Source organism: Motacilla alba, chromosome 6, assembly GCF_015832195.1.
Source record: "Motacilla alba alba isolate MOTALB_02 chromosome 6, Motacilla_alba_V1.0_pri, whole genome shotgun sequence".
NCBI lineage: Eukaryota > Metazoa > Chordata > Aves > Passeriformes > Motacillidae > Motacilla > Motacilla alba.
Window position 1 is genome coordinate 1890427 of NC_052021.1, and position 23902 is coordinate 1914328.

General features: G+C 48.7%; 1 protein-coding gene across 1 annotated transcript in view; it reads left to right on the forward strand.

The window, feature by feature from the left end:
- Positions 1-11960: 11960 nt before the first annotated feature.
- The window catches only part of LOC119702486 (hexokinase-1), a 36487-nt gene continuing 24545 nt past the window's right edge, over positions 11961-23902 (forward strand). Inside the window, exons 1-3 of the mRNA XM_038140702.1 lie at positions 11961-12118; positions 18431-18593; positions 23292-23440. Coding sequence (XP_037996630.1) covers positions 12056-12118; positions 18431-18593; positions 23292-23440 — 375 coding nt within the window. The 5' untranslated portion in view covers positions 11961-12055. The remainder of the gene's footprint in view (positions 12119-18430; positions 18594-23291; positions 23441-23902) is intronic.

Consider the following 23902-nt stretch of genomic DNA (forward strand, 5'->3'; position numbering starts at 1 on the left):
TAGCTCACCAAGAGATAAATACATATTTAGATATAAAACACTAATATAAGGGACCTCTTCCTGCACACAGGTGGCCTGTTGAGGTGAGAGGAGGAAGGGAAATGAGGCAAATATCTTCTTTGTCAGCAATCAATCCACTCCGTAAAGCTGATGTGGCAAGCAAGATATAAAACCAACAAAGTTTTAATTAATGTTTTCCTTTCTCTCATTGATACTATCACCTTGCAGGTGCACACTGAAGGTGCTGCAAACGTGATGGGTCATGTCTGTCTGAGAGGGGAATGCCAAAATAATTTGGATCTGGTTGTGTGCTTTTTTCACGCCCTGCAGATGCCAGCCCCATCCCTGCTCAGCGTTACACTGCGTCTGTGTCTGGGGGCCTCGCACAGCCCAGGCACCTCCAGAGTCAGGAAAAGCTGAGTTCTGTGAAGAGAGAACAGATTTGGGTTCCTCCAGAAAGCCCTTCCCACTGGCACAAGGAACTGGCTACAGGAAAATGGACAAAGGGCTCCAGGTGGGAGGATTCCTGTGCAGGAGCTGAAGGACCAAATGTTGGGGGATCTTGGCAAGCAGGAGCTTGCTGGGAAGAATGGAAGAAGATCCTTTCAGTCTTGATCCTTCCTGACTTAAAAATCCCAAAACTAAAATAACCCAACTCTCCCAAAACAACCCAAATTCTTACTTTTATCTAGAAAAGTATAAGATAAAACCAGACAAAAACCAAACCAAAGCTATATTAAAAAAAACCAAAACCCAAACAACAAAAACCAAAAGAGATGGAGGGAGACTGAGTCTGTTTCACTGCCACTGTATTTTATTTTCTTCTTTTGCTGGAAAGGAGAAAGGCTGTTTGGAGAAGAGGGGAGAGATGTGTGAAGTGTATGGCACATCAACAGTTAAAGACTCCCCATAAATTTGTTACTGCATATCAGAAAAACTTAAAAGTAAGTCTTAATAGTGGAGAAAAGGAATGACAGCAGGGCAAGGTGTGAAACGTTAAGAGCTGTTAATCGCAAGGACAATTCAAGGGCATTAACTGAGTCAAGGGGTTAATGCGTTTATTGTTAATGGGGGGGAGGCAGTGAGGTTGTTCCATTTTACTTGGACTTGGAGGTGAGATGTAGCTCCCAGCCTCAGGCATTTCAGAACAGGGTTCTGTTCTCAAACCCACCGGTGTTACTGATTCCGTCTGCTTTTCTGAGGGCTGTTTTTGTTATTTTCAATTCGCTGCTTGCATGTTCAGCTTTCTGTGCACCCGGGAAGCCCCGTTCCCATAGGGCTGGCTTGGCCAGGGATGCTGGGCCATCTGTTCAGCTGTGGCACTGGGACTGCTGCCTGCCAGGCCCTTGGAGAGGACTGTCCTCATCGTGTCAGGCTTGTCCCCTCCTGGGAGCTAAAAAAAGGCTGCTCTGTGCTGCCACGAGAGTTGGAGAGCAGGGAGGTGTGGAGGGGATGAGAGCCGTGGGGCTGAGCTTAGCCCAGGCATTGCCGCCAGGGCTCAGCTGTGGGGTGAGCTGAGCTCCTGCGGCACCTCTGGCTGCAGGGAAGCACAAATAAAGGCTTGGGATGGAAGTGGGTAATGGAGCAGACCTGCTGGGGATGGACAGGACAGCTTGGGCCTAGAGGGGAGCTCTCAGCAGGAGGAGAAAATGGGTGGTGGAAAGGCATGGAGGGTCTGAGCAGGCAAACAAGGAAGGTGCTTTCCCAGCAGGCACGTCCGGAACACTTCAAAGCGGAAAGTTACGGACGCTGATTTGGGAGCGGCAGCTGATTCTGGAAACAAATGGGATAAATACTGGCACGAGAAAAAAAAAAAAAACAACAAAAAAAGTTGAAATGCCTGAAGGGCACATCTGCTGTGGCCAGCGATTCTGCAGGAAATGCACTGAGACCAGAGAGAGTCGAGGAAACTGGACACGAACACAGCTCCCAGTGAAGCCCAAGGAAAGCCGAGGGCCTGGGAAGTGCCCGTGATAATGTGCTGGGAATTTGGCTTCCTTCCCCTGGCTCTCCCATGCAGGAGCTGTGTTTAACGCTGGCCGTGCTGAAGGAATTGGAAAGGTGTTTTGCGTTCTGAACTCAGAAATTCTGCTCCAGAGCCTTTTCTGTTGCTTTCAAGTGTGTGTTTTCAGAGCAAGGTCTAAAAAGGGTTTTCAGAGCTGTAGGTCTAAAGCTCAGTCTGTTAGTCTGAAATTTGAATAGTTGCATGGTCATTAAATTTTGCACAAAAAGGAATTGACTCTAAAAGCAGCTGATATGTTATCACGATTAGAGCAATAGCAATGCCTTCTTTCATCACAATGAAGTTACATTGTTAGAGAGCATAATTGACATTTTTTATTGAAAGATTAAGAAGAATTTGTTTACGGCTTGCAAACAAAGAGGTTTTAATTCAACAAACTGCAGCAGGAATAAGCAGTAAGTGGCATTTTCATCTGCTGGCCGGCTAGAGCTTTAGCTGCAGAATGCTGTGGATAGAGAAGTATGAAGGAATTTGCAGCTCAATATCTGCCCAGTAAAGCGTGCACCACGCTGGCAAATGACAGAAAGCTGACGGGGAGAAACCTTGAGTGCAAAGAAACAAAGGGCCATAGTTAATATTAGCACCTTTTGGGAAGACACCACGGCTTTTGGAGAGCAGCTTCATGCCACCTGTTGTGCAAAGGTCAAGGTATGGCATTCCTGAGGATGCTTTTGCCACGGAGCCCTCGGGATAGCACCTGTCTACTCAACTGGCTGCTAAAGTAGGTATCTGGGTTATTTTTGTTTCCCTGGGTTTATTGCTTCATGGTCTAATAGGCTCAGGAGCTAAGTGGTACTGGCATTTCAAAGTGGCATGTTGTGATTGGAAGGGGGTGCTGTGGAAGTGTTTGGAAAGCAGATCCAAATGAAGCAGCACCGCCATCCGACTGCAGAGAGGCTCTTTTGCTTTTCAAATATAGTTAGGATCCTGTTTGTGCTGGTGGTTGTGTCTTACGTTAGAGACTGCTCCCCAGATAAAGCCAAGGGTCTGTGAAAAATTTGGGGTTTTTTTAAAGCAAATTCCTCTTGTGCAGTTGGAAGTCGTTTGGATTTTTTGTCCCAGCTCTGGTCAAAGTTTAAGAGCCCAAGTCAAACCTGCTGTTCTGAATGTGCAGTGCTGCCGAGTGAGGAACAAGTCCCCTGGGGGAACTGGGGGTGCTGACAAATCTCTGCAAGGAGGGTGCTCATCCCACCAGCCAGGGGAGCATCACTGACCCACGTGCAATGACACTGCTGGGAGGGGAGGGAAGGGGCTGGACCTGCACAGCATGAGAGACCTGCAGGCTGACCCTGCACAGCATGAGAGCTCCTCACCTGTGCCACACCTGAAAGCCATGCTGGCAACCTGAATGTGCAGCACCTGATACAGAGGGCAGGAGATTGAACAGCTGAGGGTGTTTTGTGGGTCTCAATGTTGACTGGTAGCCACAGGCTGTTGTTGCTGTCATCTGTCCAAAACAAGGTTATAGATAAAACTTGTGATTAAAACATTTGTTTGTCTCGACGTCAAATGTCAGAGTAGAAATACCGTGCTGGCAGACAGGGATGCCCATGGGTCTGTCAGTGCTGGGTCGGGTCCCAGACAGGACTGGTGGACTCAGCAGCTGTCAAAGGAGCCAGCAGGGATGAGCTGCAGTGGCCTAAGACACAGGGGCCCTTGTGAGGAAACTTCTGCTTTCCTAAAAATCGTATCTTCTTCAAGAAAGGAAGGGAGAGACAAGCAGGGGGGGGTTATCTCTTGCTGCAGCGAGAAACTGGGACTGGCAGCTGAAATCTGGGGGCAGAGCTGTTGACCAGGAAGTCACTAGAGCTGGGCTCCCCATTTAAAGCACTGAGATGACAGGAAAAGCTGATTTTTTTATATTAGAAAAATATCCATCACCCATTTTTTGTAGCTATGTGGTGAAGCCAGACTCACAGGTTTTCTGCCAGGAACGGGTCAGGGGGATGGAGAAACCTATTCAATTAAAACAAGATCTCACTTTCTGACAGACACATACATGAGTTTTTGTTTATTGAAATTTGTTTATTCCACCTCTACATTTCTTTTTGTGTCTGAAAATCTGAGAATGAAGATAGGGGTCCAGAATCTCTTCTGGATTTGTATTTGACCTGGTGTGGCTACCTGACACCCACCCAGCCTGCCTGCAGTCTCTTCCTGATTGAGACGGGATGCAAAATAAGAGGAAGACACTCATGGGTGGGTAGAAGGATGGGAGATGATCACCAATCTTTGCCATGGGAAACAGTGATTCCACTTGGGGAATATTGATTAAGATGGATTTGGATGGTGAGAAACAAAGACAAAATTAATGCAACACCTTCCTCTGTGTAGAAGTGTCATTGGTGTGCACCAGTACGCCCCAGGATGGACACCTGTGCCACCACAGTCTTCCCAGGCAACTCCAGCAGCAGAAGAGTCCACCTTGGGGCAGTTCCCACTTTTCCTCACAGAGAACATTCAGTTCCACTGCCACCCCAAAAAACCTGAGAGAGCCAGAAGGACTTGAGAAGAAATGTTGGGGTGGGGAGAGAGGACAACCCCCTCCACACCCAGCCCAAGGACCTGGCTGGGGCTGACCCCACTGGGTTTCTGATTCCACTCTAAAATGTTTCATGACAGCAGCCTGTAAAGTTGAAGAAGCCAAAATTTTGCTCAGTACCAGCCTGGACTTCAACACCAAAAAAAGTATCACAAGATTATCACAAAGCAGCTCAAAGTCTGTGGTTGCCCCTGGATGATGCTTAGCTGCAAGCCCAGCATCTGTGACTGTCTTCCTGTACTGATTTTTAATATGAATATTTTGGTTTTTCCAAGGCTTTGTTCTTTTAATTAGAATAACAAACTGTTAACAGGACTCAGGTGTCTTGTTGCACATTTGCTTGCTAAGCCCTCCTTCCCTTGTGTGTGGCAGGAATCTCAGGGCACCACTGTACCTTGGGGCTATGTGAGGGCCAGTGCCTGGCTGACATGTTCCCTGTTTCCACCATTCTTCTGGGTCACACCTGTGGTCCATAGCCCATATGTCCCCAGTTTCCTCTCTCTTGGGGTGATTTTAGCTGATTTTAGAGTGTGCATCTGCTGTATCCCAGCTGCTGGAGGGGTTTTTAAGAGAGCACCTGTCTGTGGCTTTCAAAAACATCCTGAGGCTGCACAGGGAGCTGTGCAAACCTACAATTCTGCCTCTTTTTTTTTGCTGGCAGTGCCCTGTGATGGCCATGTGACATAACGAGCGGTGCTCCTGCTATGGCCACGCGGAAGGAGCCCAATGCTGTGGATGTCCCTGGCTCCTGCTGCTCCCCACTGTGCCAAGTGAGTACCTGCTTTACACCCCTGCTGGGCCAAAGGGGGAAGGGCCCCATGTGGTGAGAACATTGACTGGCCTTGGAGGGCTCTGATGTTGAATATTGACTGGACCTTGCACTGGGGCTTGCTGGAAAAGGAGCACAAACCTGAGGCCTTGGCAATTGTGGCTGGCACCTCTGTGGGGCTGGGACTTGTGATAAAAACTGATTTTTGCGAGCATCCGGTGCTGGATGAAGGAGAAATGTGTATCCTTCATGGAAACTGGCCTCTTAGGCTGGGTTTAGAGGTGTCACCTTGCCTGGTGCTGGTGGAACGCCACAGAATGCTGTTAAAGAGCATTTTCCAGCAGTGCCCTTTAACAACAGTTTAAGGTTTGGGCCCTGCCATTCAGCCCTGCCTGGGACAGTGCACAGACACCAGCTCTCTGCTGAGGTTAACTGCTTCTTGCAGGGCTGAAGGACTGCCTTTGGTTTTGAAAGTCTTCCCACACAGTTGGTGTGTTAGAGCTAAACTTTTGGAATGAGCTCAATGATCTGTGAGCAGCTGAAAGCAGATTTAGGAAAACTGTCTCCATATAGTAGAGTAAATTAGGCTATAGTTTCCTTTGTTTAAATCATTGCCTTATCACTCAAGCGAGTTGCTGGTTATGCAGCCATCCTTTAACTGGTATTGAACTGCTTCTTCTGAAAATAACATTTGAATCAAACAACTGAAAATACTTTAAACTTGCCTCTTTTGAAATTTTAAACCAGTTTGCACTCTATATTTTGCCCTTTTTCAGCATCATTTCTTTTAACATTGTTCACTAGCACTGGACATTTAGTAGATACAAGAAATCTGCACTTGTGCTCATTTCAGTTTGCTGGAGTCAAGAGATGGTTTATGGAATGAAACAAACGTTTCACCTTCTGGTCAGGAAAGGCAGTTCATTGACATTGGGTTTGTCCCCCTAACACCAACGCTCTTACATGGCCTTGCAAACTGAGTTTGTTTGATATATTTCAGTTTGCATATAAATATGTGTGTGTAGGGTCTGATTTATAGGTATATGAGCTACAATAATGACTCAGTACCAATGCACTATAAAAAATGCTTCCTTGATCCAGCAGTTCTCACCTCAATGGAAAAAAATGTTTAACTGGTGCAGGGCCCAAGCTGAGTCAGAAAACTGGAACTATTCTTGCTTCTCTTTGCAGAGATGTAAAATCAGTTGTATTTCTGACACTGGAGAGAAAGAAGGTGCAGTGGTGAGTATCTAGAACAGGAAGAGAAAAAAGAAGGAGATCAGTTTGGTTGGATTGCACTTGTGTTTCCCCTTTGGTGTGTAAGGGAAGAGCAAAGTGGGTGGACTTGCATGCCAAGTGCCAAGGGATGCCAGCAGGCTGGACCTGAGCTGGAAAAGCTCAGTGGCTTGGAAAGCAGCACAGAGTAGCTCTGCTGTGCAACACAGGAGCTAGAGGTTAGGTTTTGTGGTGGTGAGTCTCCAGGGAGCAGTTTCCTCTTTTCCCCTCATATATGCATATATGTGGGAAGTCCTTTGCAGGATTGCTCAGGCAACCTGTAGCTTTTGGAAACAGCAGTTAACTAAAGATGGAGTAATTTGGTTTGTCCCCAGCTTCATGAACCTTGCAATCACTAAGAAGCTGAGAGAGAATCCTCATCCAGACCTTCCAAATAATGGGGCTTAATTGTAAGCCATGAGTTTAGGGCTTGCGTTTGTCTGCTTTCTGGTTTTCTTGGTTTTGTGGGGGGGTCATGTTCTTTGCACCCCTCTGATGCTGAAGAACAGCAACTGGTTTAAAGAAAGAAAAGCCGACACAGCTGGCTGATGCTCAGGTATGGGGAGTTGAGGCACAGAGCATCTCCATCTGCCCCAGGAGTGTTCCCATGTGAATCAGTCAACACCCCTCCTTTGCTGGGTATGCTTCCTTCTCCACTGTCCTCTCATCATGGCTAGAGTTGAGAGTCGAGAGGTGGCTGTTTGTGATCCTTAATTGCTTAGTTCACACCTTACAGAAATCCTGCCTTGTCTTTGGAGGGATTTAAGCCTTGAAACCCACAGGCCTGTGCAGTGTCTTCAGCCCTCAAATGCTCAGTGTGGTGAGCAGTGCTAAAACCTTTCCAAAGGTGGGGGAGTATTATCCACGCCTCACAGAAGGGATGGGACTACTGCTGGGCTAAAAACGATTTATTGCTCAGATAAACGTCAGCCTCAGAGGCTGTGAGATTTTAGAGGAGTAAGAAGTCGGCCATAGCTCAAAGTAGTCCCAAGGTTTTTCATTACATGGCAATACATAACATCCTAATCCAATGGACAGTTGCCTCCAAGTTCATTTTGTTTCTCTAACCAATCACCTTTACTTAATTCTGCTGCACTGTGTACATTTTTATCCACTGGGCTACTATTACACGCACACACACACACTTCTATTATAACATCTAAACTCTTAGCTCACTCTGTACAATTACCTTACTACACATAAAACCCTTCACTACCTTACTCAATAGTTTCTTACTTAAGACATATTCTTACTTTCAACTATAGAAATATAAGTTTATCGTTTTTCTGCTTAATGTTTGTGTACTTTTGTTTTTACATCAATCCAAGCTTCTCCCAAGGCTGCAAATCAAACCCTTCAGTATCTTTGGAAGTTTCTATCTTTCCATTTCCCACAGGGGACTTCATTAAAAAGTAGCTCACCCTTCCCCTGGAGCATCTCCAGAAGAATGGGCCAGACCCCTTGTTAGTCTTCCTGCCTTACACATCTTTTGGAAACCCATTCCTGTAATGCTGTACCAGGAGCATAAAAACCACTGTTTTTTAAAGTGTCCAGTGCTCTGTCCACACATGGAATGGCCTTTCCCATGCATGGAATGAGCTCCCCTCAAGGCATTCCTAGCTAATCTGGGTTTTCCATAGGGAAAACATGAGAGAAAGCATCCTGGCTGGCTGTGTGGTAGTGCCTGCTTGCTGTGCCCCCTGGCAAGGTGAAATTGCATATAATGTGGTTAAACTAGTTTGACTGAATTGCTCATCAAACTGATTTATCTGCTGCCTTTAGATTTTCTTAGTAGCTTCTGCCTTAAGTTCAGCACAAAGGAATGGTGATTTCTTCTGTGCAAGTACTTGGTTTCCTCCCCTGAATGGGAGATTTCCCTCCTCAGTCAGAACTGCTGCCAGGAACTGGGAACTAAGTGTTTATTAGAGATGCTGCTTTCTTTCACTTTGCTTTGAGGATTATGAAAGGAAAATGCAATGTGGGAGAAAAGGGGATCGAGCATTTTCCAGACACCTGAAAAACCCCCCAGCAAACACAACCAGAACCTGCTTTTTTTTCTTCCAAAAGTAGGAAGCATCTATCAGCTGTGTACATGAAAACTACGTGATAAGATTTAAACAAAAAAAAAAACTCCTCATTGTACAGTTCAATCGGAATGCAGACTTGTATAGTGCAGTGAACGTTTAATGAAAAAATTGGCAAAGTGGGGGAAAAAATCAAAAATCTTACCCACATCCAGGAGAGCTGATTCACAGAATTACTTCAGTCATCTGAAACACCTGGGTAGCGTTAAATGGGGCCAATAAGATTAGAGCTCAATCAAAATAGCTGCAAGTCATCAGGTGTCACATTCAGCCTCCAGTAATTTGTCTTAAAGGACAGTGGCTTTCAAAATAGCCAGCTGGGTGCCTGGCAGAGTACCTGAGATGCTGGTAATTAATTGGCTGCTGAATTGATCCCTTCCAGTAAAGCAGAGGGAAAGCCCAGGGCTGGGTGCTGTGGCAGTAGGAGACTTGCACAAGTGAAGAGCTCTGGGGCAGCCTGTGCACAGCTCCTCCCGGGCCCCCCAAAAACAGCACCTGGGCCTCACTGCTGGCCTGGCCGTGCAAGGAGGGCTTGCCAAGGGCCGGGATGTCCATAGGGATATCTGGCTGCCCTTGCAGCTCCCTGGCAGGGGAAAAGCTCATTCATCCCAGTGCTGGATACAGCATCAAAGCTGGTCATGCGCTCCTACCCTCGCACAGAGCAGTTTAAAAATACCACACATTTAAATATTGCAGCTCTCTTGCCTTGGATGGACTGTTACATTTTCTCCAGTGGCTCGTACTCTGTCAAGTCCATTCTTCCTGAATGCCATGCTCAACAACTGAAGACAAACCCAATTATTTGCAATACTTGTTTAACCATCTCTTAATTGCTTTTGACTTTGTTACATGAACGCCCTCCTGCACCAGGGTAGACTTAATTCTTTAATTTATTTGGGGGATTGTGATGTGTGCTGGTTTTATTTTCATTGCACAGAACCAAGAGGGCTTGTCTAGTGATGTTTTGAACTTACTCTTTGCTTCTTGTAGCTTAAAGGAAACCCGAGACTGTTGTTTCTGAGTTTGGAAATATGTTACAACAGAAATGATCAGGAGCCAAAGGCCACTTTAGTGATCTATGACATTCTGAATTCACTTCCAAGTCACAATTTTGGCAGACAAAAAAAACCAAACGTCTTCCTCTTGCATATTCTTGCAATACGTGTCATGTTAAAGAGAAGACCACTGTGAGTATTTTAGCTGTCTGATTCAATTCCTTGAGAGCCAGAGGGGATGCTTTGAATTCCTTTTATTTGGTCAAAGATTAGTTGAAAACCACTCAAGTTTGTTTCCAGGTGTTTTAAATGAGCGAGCATTCCTGCAGCAAGGTAACTGAGGGGAGTATTGTGTATGTGCGTAGTGTTTGGAGTGTCTGAGAAGGAGGAGATAGTAGCACTTGTAAACCACACGTAGAGGCAGCTCCACTGACATAAAACCTGTGGGAATTGAGCAGTATCAGGCAGCATTCAGAGCAAAAAGAGTAAAGTCTGTCTCACCTAGTGAAGCAAAAGCTGTGAATGTGTAGGGTTACTTCCAGAGTATTTATAGAAAGCCAACACTGGAGAGGGACTTCAGATGAAAGACAGGGCTTAGCAGATGACAGATGGATTGAAAACAGGAGTAAGCCTGGCTGGAATTAAAGATAGTTTCTGACCAGCAGCAGAGGAGGAGCGTGACTGAGCAGGGAATTACATCTGCAGCAGCTTGGTCAGTCTGTGTAAGGGATTGGGTGACGTTGCTGGACACTGGGATGATTCAGCTCAGCCCCACGTCCCTGTGCCACCCGTGGGCTCCAGCTGGGAGCTCCAGCTGTGCTGGTGGCAGGAACCTGTGTCCACAGCGAGGCAGCCTGGCTGCTCTTGGGAGCATGGCCACGTTTGCTCCTTAGCTTGGCAAGCAAAAGAGCAGGAGTAACATGTGCAGAGCAGTGAAATGCATGATGAAAATCTCTCTGAGCTTGGAGCCAGAGAAGGAAACCCTGCCCACCCTGCCTGCAGTGACTAGGGCAGTCTGAAGGAGGATGTGTCTGCCAAAGCAGCTCTTGATTTTGGCCAGTGAAGCCATTTAATTAAAGCAGCGCCAAAAAAGAAGCCGGAAATTCAAGAGGCAGATTTTTAATCACTTATAGTGTGGTAGACAATCTGTATGCAAATCACACCTCCTCCTTTGCACGGGTGTGTGTTCCTGTCCATGTGCACGGACAGGGTGTAGGCAAGAGCCCCATGGGCTGCTGACATGAGTCACTTGACATCTGCATTTGGCCTTTAGCTTTTTTTGGAGGGCCCCTGTGTCGCTTTGCTCATACGTGTGTGGGCCCTCAGAGCCCTCATGGTGCTGGATGTCTCCTTGGGGTGCAGGGGAATGTGCTCCAACATGGCAAAATTGTGGGCGGGAGGAGCCCTCTCCATCAGTATTATCACAGAATCATAGGATATCCTGAGCTGGAAGGGACCCACAAGGATCAGAGTCGGATTGCTGGCCCCGCACAGGATCCTGGTAAGAATCACAGCCTGTCCCTGAGGCACCTAGGCCTAACTGCACCGTGTCAGCTGAACCTGGCACCAAGAGTCCCGTCCAAACCTTCCTCACACCTCTCCAGGGAAGGTGACTCCACCACTCCCTGGGCAGCCCATTCCAATGCCTAATCACCCTTTCCATAAAAAAATTCCTGCTACTGCCCAACCTAAACCTCCCCTGGCGCAGCCTAAAGCTATGTCCTCTCGTCCTGTCGCCTGGTCCCCCCGTGGCCGCAGCCTGCTGTCAGGGAGCTGCAGGGAGTGATCAGGGCCCCCGAGCCTCCTCTTCTCCAGGCTCAACCCCCCAGCTTCCCCAGCCACTCCTCACCAGATTTGTCCTTCAGACCCTTCCCCAGCTCCGCTGCCTTTCTCTGGACACGCTCCAGCACCCTCCTGAATCCAGGGGCCCAGAGCTGGGCACAAACCCCTCAGTGCTGAGCACGGGGGAGAACCACTGCCCTGCTCCTGGTTCTGGTTCCTCACACTGTCCCTGCCACGGGCCAGGATGCCACCGGCCTTGGCCACCAAGAAGGGGTTTTTGTTTCCTTTTCCCCTTTTCTTTTTTTCCCCTCAGGGAAGCCCTCAGCAGCGCGCCTCCATGGCGGCTGTGGAGCCCCTCTGGGTAAAGCGGGGCACTGCCCTCCTCTCTTCCTCCTCCTCCTCCTCCTCCAGGCCAGGCACAGCACCGAGCCGCTCGGCGCCGCGCACCCGGGCGGGGCCGGGCCGGGCCGGGGCCGGGGCCGGGCGGAGGAGGAGGAGGAGGAGGAAGGGGCGGCGCTCGGCTCGGCGCGGCCATCCCCGGGCCCCGCATCGCTGCGTGCCGGAGCCGCCGCTGCAGCCGGCAGGATGATCGCCGCCCAGCTCCTGGCCTACTACTTCACGGAGCTGAAGGAGGACCAGGTCAAAAAGGTCAGATGGACATCCCCCCCGCCGAGGGCCGCCTCCCGCCCACACCTCTTGGGTTTTTAAATTTTTAAAAAATTGTTTTTAAAAAGATTTTTTTTTTTTTCCCCCTCGCACGATGGTTTCGTTGCTTTGTGCCCAGAGCCACCCGGCTGCGGGAGGAAGCAGGGATAACCCCGGGTTTAAACTCTCCAGAGCATCGCCGGTGGAGATGGGAGTGGGGTGTGGGTGATGGATGCTCAGCGGCCGGCCAGGCAGGACCCGGGGGCTTGGGCAGTCAGGGGTGGGGTGATGGCTTTTGCCGGTTTCCGTAGGCACCAGCATCCCCGGAAAGGGGTTTTCCCCTTCTTTCCAAGGATGCCTGGGAGCATCCCCACTCCAGCAGGCGAGGAGCAGGCAGTTTTTGAATTATGTGCCGCTGCAGGATCGGAATTTACAGGAAATGGTTGCCGGCCGTGCTTAAAAAGAAGCATTTCTATAGGCTTCTTTTCCTCCAGCATTAGGTGGTTGCTGCTGTGTGGTTGGCACAGCGCTGGGGTCGAGCCACAAGGAAAAGGGTGCGGAGCTCAGGATAAATAAAAACATGGCAGTTAGGTCCTGGCTGAGCACATTGCAGAGCTGTAGGGAGCGGGGAGCCTGGGGCTAGGATGTGGGGACACGAACTGGGAAAATAATTGCAAATGTCGGTGAGTCGGGCTGACGTCAGGAAAGAGAGGCTTCCCCTCTGCCACCTCCTCAGGCGGTGCCGTGTGACCCACCTGGGCATGTGGCTGAAGGCATGCCTAAAATATTTCGGGAAAGCCTCAATGACAGCATTAGTAGTACTGATTTGTAGTGTTCTTGGGGCTTGAGCATCTCCCCAGCAGGAGGAGAGCACCTCACCCCTCTGGGCTGCTGGCTGTGCCTGGGCAGACCTCAGCTCCAGTGTGTGGGTGACCCACCCTGCCCCACTCGAGACACCCTCAGCCCTGCCCGTTCCTCCCTCGGAGAAAACCCAGCGCAGCTTCCCATGGTTTCCACATCTCCTTCCGTGCTTTTGGTCTTTTGGGCTCTGTGAGGAGCCAGAGGCTGTGCTCAGCCTGCAGTAGTGTCCTGCACCTCCTGGCCCCACATCCGTGCCTCTCCTGGTGCCCAGGCCCACTGTGCTCCTTTTCCTGCAGGATTTGTGAGTGCTGCTGCTGGTGCCAGGCGTGCATGCCTGGCCAGGGCCTTCTCTGTCTCGCTGTGTGTGTTATATTTAGAAGGCTGAGATAAGCACCAGTGTGTGTGGTGGCCGAGGGGCGGCAAAAAGGCTGTGGGGAAGGCACAGAGAAGCTCCGGGGGTTATTTATTGCAGGCTGGTTTGGCACCATGGGGCTGCTATTGTCTGACAGTATGGGAAACCATTTGGCCAGGGAGCTGTAAGGCATTCTTACGGATCAAGCTGGCTTTGTCTGGAAAAGCGGAGAAAAAAATAAAACCCACTTGAAAAGTCAAAAAAGCAGGCTACTGTTTTTAGACGATGTAAGACATCTTTTCCTGTTTGTGTCCTTTTGGAACGGATATTGAGCCTCCTCGGTTGTGGCTGTCCTGTAGGGAGGATGTCTGTGGCAGCCAGAGGCTCTGCTGCCCCGCAGCTGCTGGGAGCTGGTGGGCTCCATTCCCTGCTTCCCCGTGGGCCAAAAGTGCTCTTGCTCCATCTCAGCGTGCTGCTCGTGAGGTTTGTGCTCCATCGGTGTGCTGCTCCTAGGGATACGTGCCTGCACGGCTTCGTTTCAGGTCCCTCCCTCTCCTCCCCCTTCCGGGAGAGCAGCACTTTCTGCTGGTACGTGCCTGTGGCTCAGGGCTGCCAACCAAGGCGTTGTCCCTGCTCTCCGTGCTGCCCCGTGGGGCTCCTGGATGCCGTGGCTGCTCCTCTGCCTCGCTGGCCCGTCACAGCCTCGGCTCAGCGCGTGGTGGCACAGCTGGCAGGTCACCTTCAGGATGCTGCTGTGAGCCCCACGAGGCTGTGGACGGGTTAAAAGCACTGACGAGCCAAGGCTGAACGTTCTTCTTCTCTTGTGACCTTCTTTTCCTTCTTTTTTTTTTTTAAATTTCCATCTCTGTAATGCTCTGGAAGGGATAACCTGCATCTAAGAGCTAGTGTTCCTGTACTGCTTCTGCTGGGTTTGTGTGTACCCCCTTAAGTTTCCGTGTGGTTTTAAAAAGAATTGTCATTTTTGGAATGTTTTTCAAGATGAGTCCCAGCAGGGTGGAGGTGTAGTGTTGAAGGAAGGGGTTGCTCATGGCATGAACCCTGTGGCCCCTGCAAGGGAGCATTTTCCAATGAAACCACTCGTAATGGCACTTCCGTGTCACCTCAGTGTGCAGCAGCAAGCTGGCAGTGTGCGATGCCCTGTGCTGTGTGAATACACGTGTGGTCCAAGCAGCTTAAATTATCCAGATGTTTTTGCAGACATCTGTTGCCTGAATGTTTGTGACACTCCGGGGACAGCAGCAGGAGCTCAGCATCCTCGCTCAGACGGGGGACTTGGCCCAAACTCAGGTGTGGCCCCGATTTCTCTGAAGGGCTGGCTCCCATCCTGAGGGGTAAGGGAGTCACGGAGCGTGCCTGGCAGCTGTGCCACCGAGCTTTGTAAAACTGCCTTTTGTTCCCAACAGGTTTGTACCTGCCGTAGCTGGCCCCGGCAAAGGGAGCCTCTAGGTGTTGCCTGGATTCTGTCTGCCAGGGGAACAATATGTTTTTGTTGTCTTACCTGAGTGAAGAAAAGGATCTTGCGATCCAGGAGTGACATGTAGATTTTAACCTTGAAAAAAAAAAGTGATGAAATGGAGTTTAAAGTGTAACAACTAGTATCCAGAGGAGCCCTGTATTGGTGACCCACCCCGTGAAGGCTTTTTAGGAACCGATCTGATAAATCATAAGTAAGCACAAACAATTTCAAAACGTCCAAACTACTTGTTTTAACCTGCTTTGGCTCCTGATGAATCTTCCTCATGCTGAAAGGAGTATGATTAGCTCTGCAGAAAAATGTTTACATGGTGAAGGGTTTTGGCATGAAGTGTGTGTTGGTAAAATAGGTGCTAATGGTTTCTGAAATTGTTCTGAGAGTGCTCTTTTCTTGGATACCAGTGACTGCTGTCAGTGTCTGCAGATGGAGGCATGTGTTTAAGGAATGGCCCTTAAGTTTAAGCCTTTAGTGCTGCCTGTGTCATTTATAATTTTTCACAACTGCTGCAGTGGCTGGATTTTCAGAAACTTCTTTTCCCCAAGTACAAACTGTGTCTTTCCTATGTGACCAGGAAAAATTACGTGAATGTGGTTCAGACAGTGAAATCCTATTTTTAAGAAATTGCTCACAGATTCTGTCTCTGGTTTGTTTTGGTCTCTTTTGAGAAAAAGAGAAAAAAAAAAGTGACTGAGCTCTTGGAGGACTCCCATAGTGGCAGACTGGGAAGATGCCCTTCCTCGGGGGGTGACTCTGAGGTGGCAGCTGGGTAAAGGAGTGTTTTCTGCTCCTTGTCTGTCTGAAATTGTTCCTGCCCTCTGCCATCCCCTGGGGAGGGCTGGCACCTGTCTCCCATGGGAGCCTCAGTGGGGCTGCTCCTGTCTGTCCTGGGCAGCCTTTCCACAGCTTCCCCGTGCCTACGGCTGAGATTTGCTTTGTGATCGGCTTTTATTGCCGGCAGAGCAGGGAGTTATTAAACCTCCATCCCATAATCCAGCCTCCAGCTCCCCCCGCCTCAAGTTATTTATGGCTATTTGCCGGGAGTTTTTCCTTGGAGGGCTGCACTTACTCCCTTGCTGCCACACTGCTGGAATGACTAACCCTCTTCTCGCCAGGGAGAAAAAAAAAAAAACCTGCCTTTTTTTTCCCTATTTTTTTTTTTCTGGTCTTCCGTGGTTTTGGAAGCTGTAACACGTAGGAGTGACTTTTTTTTCCAAGCGGAGGCTCGGTGTCCCCGCCCCGGGAATCTCGGCGGTGGAGATGGATGGCTCGGGTGCCATGCAAAGCGATGCTCCCTGCGTGCAGGAGCGTCCAGCCCAATTATGTAAGGGCGCTGGCCGCGCTCATTGGTCTCTCCCGGCAGCAGAAAGAGCCCTCCCTCCCTTTTCCCTCGCTGCTGAGGGCAGCACAGGGGCAGAGGTGGGGAGAATGGGCTCGTCAGTCCTGACTGTGCAAACGCCACAACCTGCGCTCACAGCAGCGCTTTCGGTGAGCGGGAATCCTTCCGCCCTGCTTGTGGGAGGAGGAGGCAGCAGTGGGGCTTTGTAGAGGGGTGTATTAGTTGCACGGTGAGGTCTGACTGTGAGTGGTGTTTACTGTAGCTTTCACTGGGAGATCTGGGGAATCGTCCCTCTGAGCGGCAGCGTGGGCTGCTGAAAGCTCAGCCTGAAAAAGAGGTTGGTGCCCCCCCTCCTTTTTAAAGGGAGTATCCTCATGCTCTGACATCATGGCTTTACACACTCTGCTAAAAAAAGCCATGGCAGGGTTTGCCATGAAGGAGAGACCTTCTTGCTTAGCCAGACTCCAGCCTCTGCATCCATCCCCACGGCGTTTGGGGCTGCAGAGAGGGCACATCCCATCCAGGATTTTATTCTTGGAGTGAAATGGTGCCAGTGACCGGCTGTGGTTGTTGCTGTGAAGGGGCTGTCACAGGACACAGCAGGGATGTGGGGATGCTGCCCTGGGGTCTTGCATTTGGCCTCTGTTGCAGAGAACCTGAGCTCAGCTCTTCTACCCTTCAGCTGTACGCCTGCACCGTCACGTCACCGGTTCGTGGGGAAAATGCATGGTCTCAATTCATCGTGGTGTTATCAATCATGGTATTGTTCCTCTGCAAGCAACGACGTTGAAAAGTTCACAGCTTGTGCAGCCTCTGGCTGTGTCCCCTGTGGTCCAGGCTTGCCTGGCCCCCAGCCCTGTGGTTGGGGATCAGGCTGGATACTGTGCCCAGCAGCACTCTCCGTGCCTTCTGCCTGTCTGTGTAAATAAGTGCTGGGTCACGGCAGGAGGGTGTCTGGCTCAGGGAGATACTGTCTTTGGGGAGACCTTGAGTAGGGTGGGCAGGAGTGCTTTCTGTATGAGCAATTAGATTGGTGCCGGTTTTATGGTCAGTTTAGGGTTTAATGAGATTTTGATTGCATTTCCTTTGTGAAGGGCATTATTCATCGCTTCCCGTCTCAAAGTCCGCGGTACATGGAGTGCTTGTGTGCCTATGGTTTACATAAAGTGGTTTTTTGTGGCCTTGGTCTTGTGAGACACGAATGCCAGCTTGGAGATGAGCTGCTCTCAGGGCTTCCAGAGCAGCCAAGGAGACACAGGGAGCCTTGGCACAGAGCTGGCCTGGGGTTTAACATGAGGTGGCTTTTCCAGTTTTGCTGAGGACAGAAGACACGGGCAGGGCTTTATTTTTTGTCTTGCTAAGCTGTGAGCAAAAGTGATCCCAAAGGTGTGGCTTCGATCTGAGCCATTTGCGGAACCAAATTTCCAAGGCAGGTAAAGAAACAAGGCAAGAATAGACTGGCAACTGAGGTAAAAAGGGTGGGAGGTGTGTTTGGCAAGAACCCCTCAAGGCCATGTTGTATTTTTCAGGCATCAAAGCATCTCAGTCTTCCTGGCAGTGAAGGTGGTTGTAATATTATGGAAAACAATATTGTTGGAAAACTAGAACTGCCTCCTTTTTCCAAGGAGGTAAAGCAAGCTCCTGTCATTGGAAGCCACAAGGGAGAAGTCAACAACTTTTAACTTGATGTTTTGTCTTGAGAAGGAAGGTGCCCTCTGCTCACAGTCAAGTTCTGTCTTTCCAGACCCTCTGGTCATTATAGCTTTGGAGTGGGATAGCAAAAGTGGTCTGCTGCACTAAAATAATTTCTCAGCCTGTGATGTAGCCCCAAAACTACTGTGGCAAGTCTTCCCGATGTAAGGCTTTAAACACGAAGCACCCCTGACACCCACATCTCCCCAGCTGGGACAAGGTGCCAAAAGAGGGATTTTTAGCTCCAGCTGTTCAGTTCATGGACATTCAGGACAGCTGAGAAGTGGGGCAAGGGCTGGAGGTGGTGGTATGAGGGTAGGCAGATGGTTTTGTGTGGAAGTGAGGAGGCAGAGTGATGTGGGGCTGTGTTGTGCCGTGGGAAGACAGTAGGATGGAGCTCACCACAGGAGGCCTTAGACTTGTACGGTCTCCATGATTTTGAGTCAGAAGATAAGGCATGAAGCGTGTGGCTGTGTCCTCAGCTTGGCCAGAGCCCTGAGGCCGTGCTGGGGCTGCACACTATCCTTGCAGTTAAAGAGAGGGCAGCTCTTCACGCTGGGGTGCTGTGTGTCCCCCCAGATTGACAAGTACCTGTACGCCATGCGGCTCTCCGACGAAACGCTGCTGGACGTCATGGCTCGCTTCAGGAGGGAGATGAAGAACGGCCTCTCCAGGGATTTCAACCCAACGGCCGCTGTGAAGATGCTTCCCACCTTTGTGAGGTCCATTCCTGATGGTTCAGGTAAGCAGCTGAGGGTTTGTTTTCCATAGTAAGTTGTGGAAACCTGTTGGAAACGCACAGTGTCCTACCAAGAACAAGAGGGATTTGCTTCCTGGCAAGCCCAGACAGCATTTCAAAGGCGGCCTCCCCTCTGTGTGCAGGTCTGTTCCCACAGATGCTGGGAGATTTTATGATTCTTTTGTCAAAGCCCTTTTGATGGCAATGGAAGGGCCCTTCCTAGCAGTCAGTTCACTGTCACTCAGTACATTTACTCTGAGACCTGTCTGCCAACAATCAATACTTCACATAGAATGATTTTTGATTCATGCAGTTCACGCTCATGTGACCTAGAGTCCTAAATGCAGTGGCTTTTAGGGATGTGCTGTTTCCTTTAACATCTCCTCTTCTTACTTTTTCCCCAGTGGAACTGTGAAGCATTACAGGCTGAATTTGAGTTTCCTGGCATTCGTTTTGCATTTTGTACCTTCCTCTTCCAGACTGTCTCGGTGGAAAACTCACAGAACTCAAGGAGGATGTAGCACGTGGCTGCAAAGCTGCTGCTCTGGTGTGCTAAGCTTTTTCCATCTGGATGCAGGGCTCGTTTTTTCCATGCCCACTGTACCAGATAAAAATGGCACAAACTGCTATCAGACACCAAAAAGGTGTTATGTTGGTAATTGAGACCAAGATTGCCTCTATTACTTGTTACCTACAGATTACTATGTGTTTGTAAAAATTACCATATGCAGAGTATCTAAATGTATTTATAAACATTATATAATAGTGTTTATTATTTAGTAGTAACACTGGGTTTCGCTCTCATGTAGCATGGGCTGGTTAACTAGTGTGGTGCCTACCACAAATGAACTAATTTGGTGCCTACCTGTGTGCAGAAATTGCAAGAACTGCAAAACAGTTATTACCTGTTTTAAGGCTTTTTTTTTTTCTTTTTGTTTGAGTTAAAATTGAGAATTTATTGGTGAAAAAACATGAGGCCAGGTGCTTTGCGTAAATTGGTGCTGCTCTCTGGCAGGTGGAATTCTTTGGAATTGGAAGGTGAATGAGCTTTGCTTTGCTGTTGCTTTCTGCCATCTCAGACTCTTAGTTGAAATGTGATTTGCTGTCTGAGGAAAACCAAAGGGAGAACCCATTTGAATCCTGTGTTTCCCTTAATTTAGCTCTGCTGGCTGTTATGTTGAAATATTGTGTTGAAATTTGGAGCCTATTGAGTAAGCCAGAAGCTGCCACACACAGCTGGGTCACAGGCAGAGGTTGCACTAAGGGTTTGCACATGAGGTGACTTGAGGGCTTTTGTGTGGAATCCCAGCATTTTTACTGGCTCCAAAATCCCTGTTTTTTCATTGTTGTTTGTTTTGAGTTCATTTGAGTAGTGACTTGTCTCCAGTTCCCTGCTTTGTCAGGCACTGCACAGTACCAAGCCTGAGCTGCTTGCAGTGAGTCAAATAATTTTGAAAATTATTCCATCGTGCAGTCTGGGAAGACGTAGAGATGGCCCAGGAAAAAGGGGATGTGCCCATGGCCAGGAGAAGTGTGAGGGGCTGCTGAGCACTGCTGGGACCGAGGAGGAGCCAGAGCAGTGAGCAGCCCTGGCTCTGTGTGGCGTGTCTGTGTGTCAAGGCATTAATTTCAGATCATGCATTACACACCTACCTAAAAAAGATCCTCGTGTATTGTGTCCAGGGCACTCAGTTCCTGCTCCTGCCAGCCTCTCCAGGCTGGGCACACTGCTGGCAGTGCTTTGCAGCACAGATTAGAGCAAGGCAGTGCCCAGGACAAGTTCTATAGACCTCAGTGGTGATCTGTGTGTGTAGGTGGCTAGAGCCCCTTTGGACAGGTGTTAGAAAAGCAGGCAGAGCCATTCCATTCTCTCCCTGAAAGGGCATGTTCTGAGCCCAGGTATGAGCAATGTTTGCTGTGAGGGGGTGGCATTTCTTTCCTTGTTGTGGCATTTTTTTCCCTGACTCACCCGTGTGTGCCTGTCACGTCTGGCGCAGCCATGGCGCGGGTGCAGCCAGGACAGGTGCAGAGCCCCCTTCCCTCTTCCTCCCGAAGGTTCCGGGGGGCCCTCACGGATGTGGCTGTGTTGATGTGCCCAAAGATGGCAATTTCTGCCTTCAGCTGTCCCTCCGTAAAAGCCAGAGGCTGAAAGCCTGCCCTTTTCTCTGGCCTGTCTCTAATTACTGCCTTGTAAGCTCTTTCCTCTGAGTCCAATTATTATTATGGGAGCTGACTATTCAGAAAAATACTGTTGTTTAGTTTCAGATCTGTGCTTGTGTTCTTTTTCAACAAGGAGTTTGTGAGCAATAATTCTAGAGAGTCTGGAGGTGTTGATGTTAGTAGTTTTTTTCCCCCTTCATTCAGGGTTGTTTTATTTACAAAAGCCATGAGGTTTTTCTGTCCCCAGTGCCCAGAATGGTACCTCAAGCTAATTCAAAATGCTTTCAAAGTCCAGATAAATTCACAGCAGGTTTGATTGCGCCTTGGTGTTACAAAGCACCTTGGTGTTATTAAATGCTTTTACTTGGGTTTAATTCCACAAGTACACTAAGAGAAAACTCTAGTTGCATGCAGAAAGCTTTACGCTCTAGTTCAGAGATCTTTTAAAGAGTGAAGGATGATTTGTAATAATTTTTTACCTTGCAATGAGCTTGATGGTGCTGGAAATTAAGCACCCTAACCTGTTAATTTATTTACAAGGAAGGTATTTCAGAAGTGTAGTGTTTGTTTGAGGTATGCACTTGGGCTTGAAAAAGGGCCATCTGGTCCAGTGTTGATTTTCCCATTAGTTCTTGGAGGTAATGGCTTGCACTCAACAGATGATACCCATAAGATAAAGCTTATTTGGGTATTTGGCTTAATGAGAAACTTGTGCTCAGGGTTTGACTTCCAGACTTGCTGCAGTGAAGTGGGTTATGAATTTTTTATGCTGAGCCAAATAAAGGGAACTGCATCTCCAGTTTGTGTACGCTCCTGTTTTAAGTGGCATTTGTACTAGTGCAAAGCAGTGTTTAAAGCCACACTGCTCAGAAACGGGTAGGGAAGCACTGCAAGATCTGTGTTTTGGCAAACTCAGCTTGCCCATGTCTTGAGAGCAAGAAGGGCAAGTTGCATTGCAGTGCAGTAAAATTAGGAGGCGTATTAGAAGTTGTGGGTTCCCACTGTAATTTTGCTGTTTTTCTGTATGGAGTTTATTGTTCTTTGTGGTTTCTCACATGACAGTGTTTTGTTTCTGTGTTACACTGCAACCTTGGAAAACCAAAGGGACATTTGCAGTGTGTTTTTGCCTCTCTTGGTCTGTTTCTGTTAAAGATCCTGTCCTGAGGGACACCTTGTGCAGTTCATCAGCTTTCCTGACTGGGATGAGGCTCCCAGAGGTGCGTGGGGTGACGAGGAGGAGCAGCTCGCTAGGTCAGATTTTAGGAGTTTTGATATGAGATTGGACCGAGTAATCTCAGAGGCAAGTATGGCTCTGGAAGTCCTCGTGGATAAATTGCATACCTGGAATTTTCATGACAGTCTGGGGTCAGAAGGCTCTGGGAGCTGAGTCTGTTCGAGGTAACATGTCACAACAATCTTCCCCAGCTGCTAGAGCTTCTTCCACTTTGAATTTAGGTAGAAGTGGAAAAATGGCAATGTTGGGAATGGCCTTCTGAAGGTCACAGCTGATGAGGAGCAGGATGAGAAATCACCACTTCCTTTGCTCTGCTGCCCTCTGAGCAGCCCCAGTTAGCCTGGAGATACCATGCACAGACACAAATCCTTGCCAAGAGCCCTGGTGATTATCTGCAGCCGCTCCTGTGTGAGAAATTTGTGTACACCGCTTCCCTAAATATTATCTTTTTGTAGACTTTGACGATCGCTGTCTTTGCTCCCTCTTTTGTAGGGCATGAGATAGCACGAGCAGGTCAGGCAAATAGGTTTGCTTTGCTCTCCAGGGGTGCCAAAGGTGTCATTCCTCTGATAGCCAGGCTGTGTGCCTGGAGTCTGTGAGATTGGAGGGTACTGGATTGGCTTCAGCTCTCTCCAGCACAGCGGGGAGATGGAGGTACCCCAACTCTTTCCTCCTGGGCAGATATTAGGAGCTCTGTGCAAGGCATCACAACTTCTGAGTAACTCCTGCAGCAGTACAGGGCTGTTTTTTTAAGCTGTCCTTTCTCTGACTTGCGTTATCTGTCTGCAGTTTGCAGTGAATCTCAGCCTTTCTGGACATGAGATGGGGGTAGTTCCTGCTTTCATTACATCTGTGTGTAATTTGTTAATTTTAGAGCAGCCACCATCCACTGTTACTTGCCAAAATGACACAGGCTTATTTACAGCATAAGGCTGTTTGTCAGTGGTCTGGCATCCCTTGATTTTACTGTCTCTGCTCTCAACATCTCTTTTGGGTCTCTCCTGAGATCTTTGCTCTGCCATCTTCAATATGAGATCTGGATACAGACTGTCCACTGTTTTGAATTCTTTTTGGGTAAACCTTCGTTGCAGTTGCCTGTGTATCAGTGGCAGTCAGCATTGCCATTGCACCAGCTTCCTGTTGAACTGTAGGGAATCAGATCGATGGAATCAGGTTCACGTGGATCCCTGCAGCTGGCACTGTAGGGACCGGACATTTGCTTCCGTGCTGCACTTAACCAAGTTTGATGTCTCCCAGATCTGTGTTGCGTGCAATTTTTAATTGCTTGTGTCTTGTTTTCCACGTAGAGAAAGGAGATTTCATTGCACTGGATCTTGGTGGTTCTTACTTCCGAATTCTTCGGGTAAAGGTATCGCACGAGAAAAAGCAGACGGTGCAGATGGAAAGTGAAATTTACAATACCCCAGAGGACATCATGCATGGGAGCGGAACACGGGTAAGCACCTCTTCCTTGGCACATCTCTCTGAAGATTAGCTGCTTAGATTTTAGAAAACCCCCACAAGAATGAGCTTAGCATCGTAACAGTTGTACCTACAGCATGCAGACTGCACCTCAGTGTCAACACTGAAAATGAATAACCAGTGTAACAGAGCATGCATGGGTGCTGCAAAGCTGCTGTCATGTTGTGGGAGACTTCTGGATAAGAGAGGGAAAAAAATGGCTTAGAAATAAAAATTCTGGCTTTTATAGTGAACTTACTTTCTGTTAGTACAAATGGAGAGCAGGAAAACAACTTAGTCTTTGTAAGCACTGAACATGACCAGCCCTGCAATTGTAGTGGTAGATGAGGGGTAGAAATCACCATGACAGCCACATCTCTGTGCTGGCAGTCTGAGCAACTCAGCATTCATGAAAAGTACAAGTACATTGAAAAAATTACGGGAAGCTGATAGAATG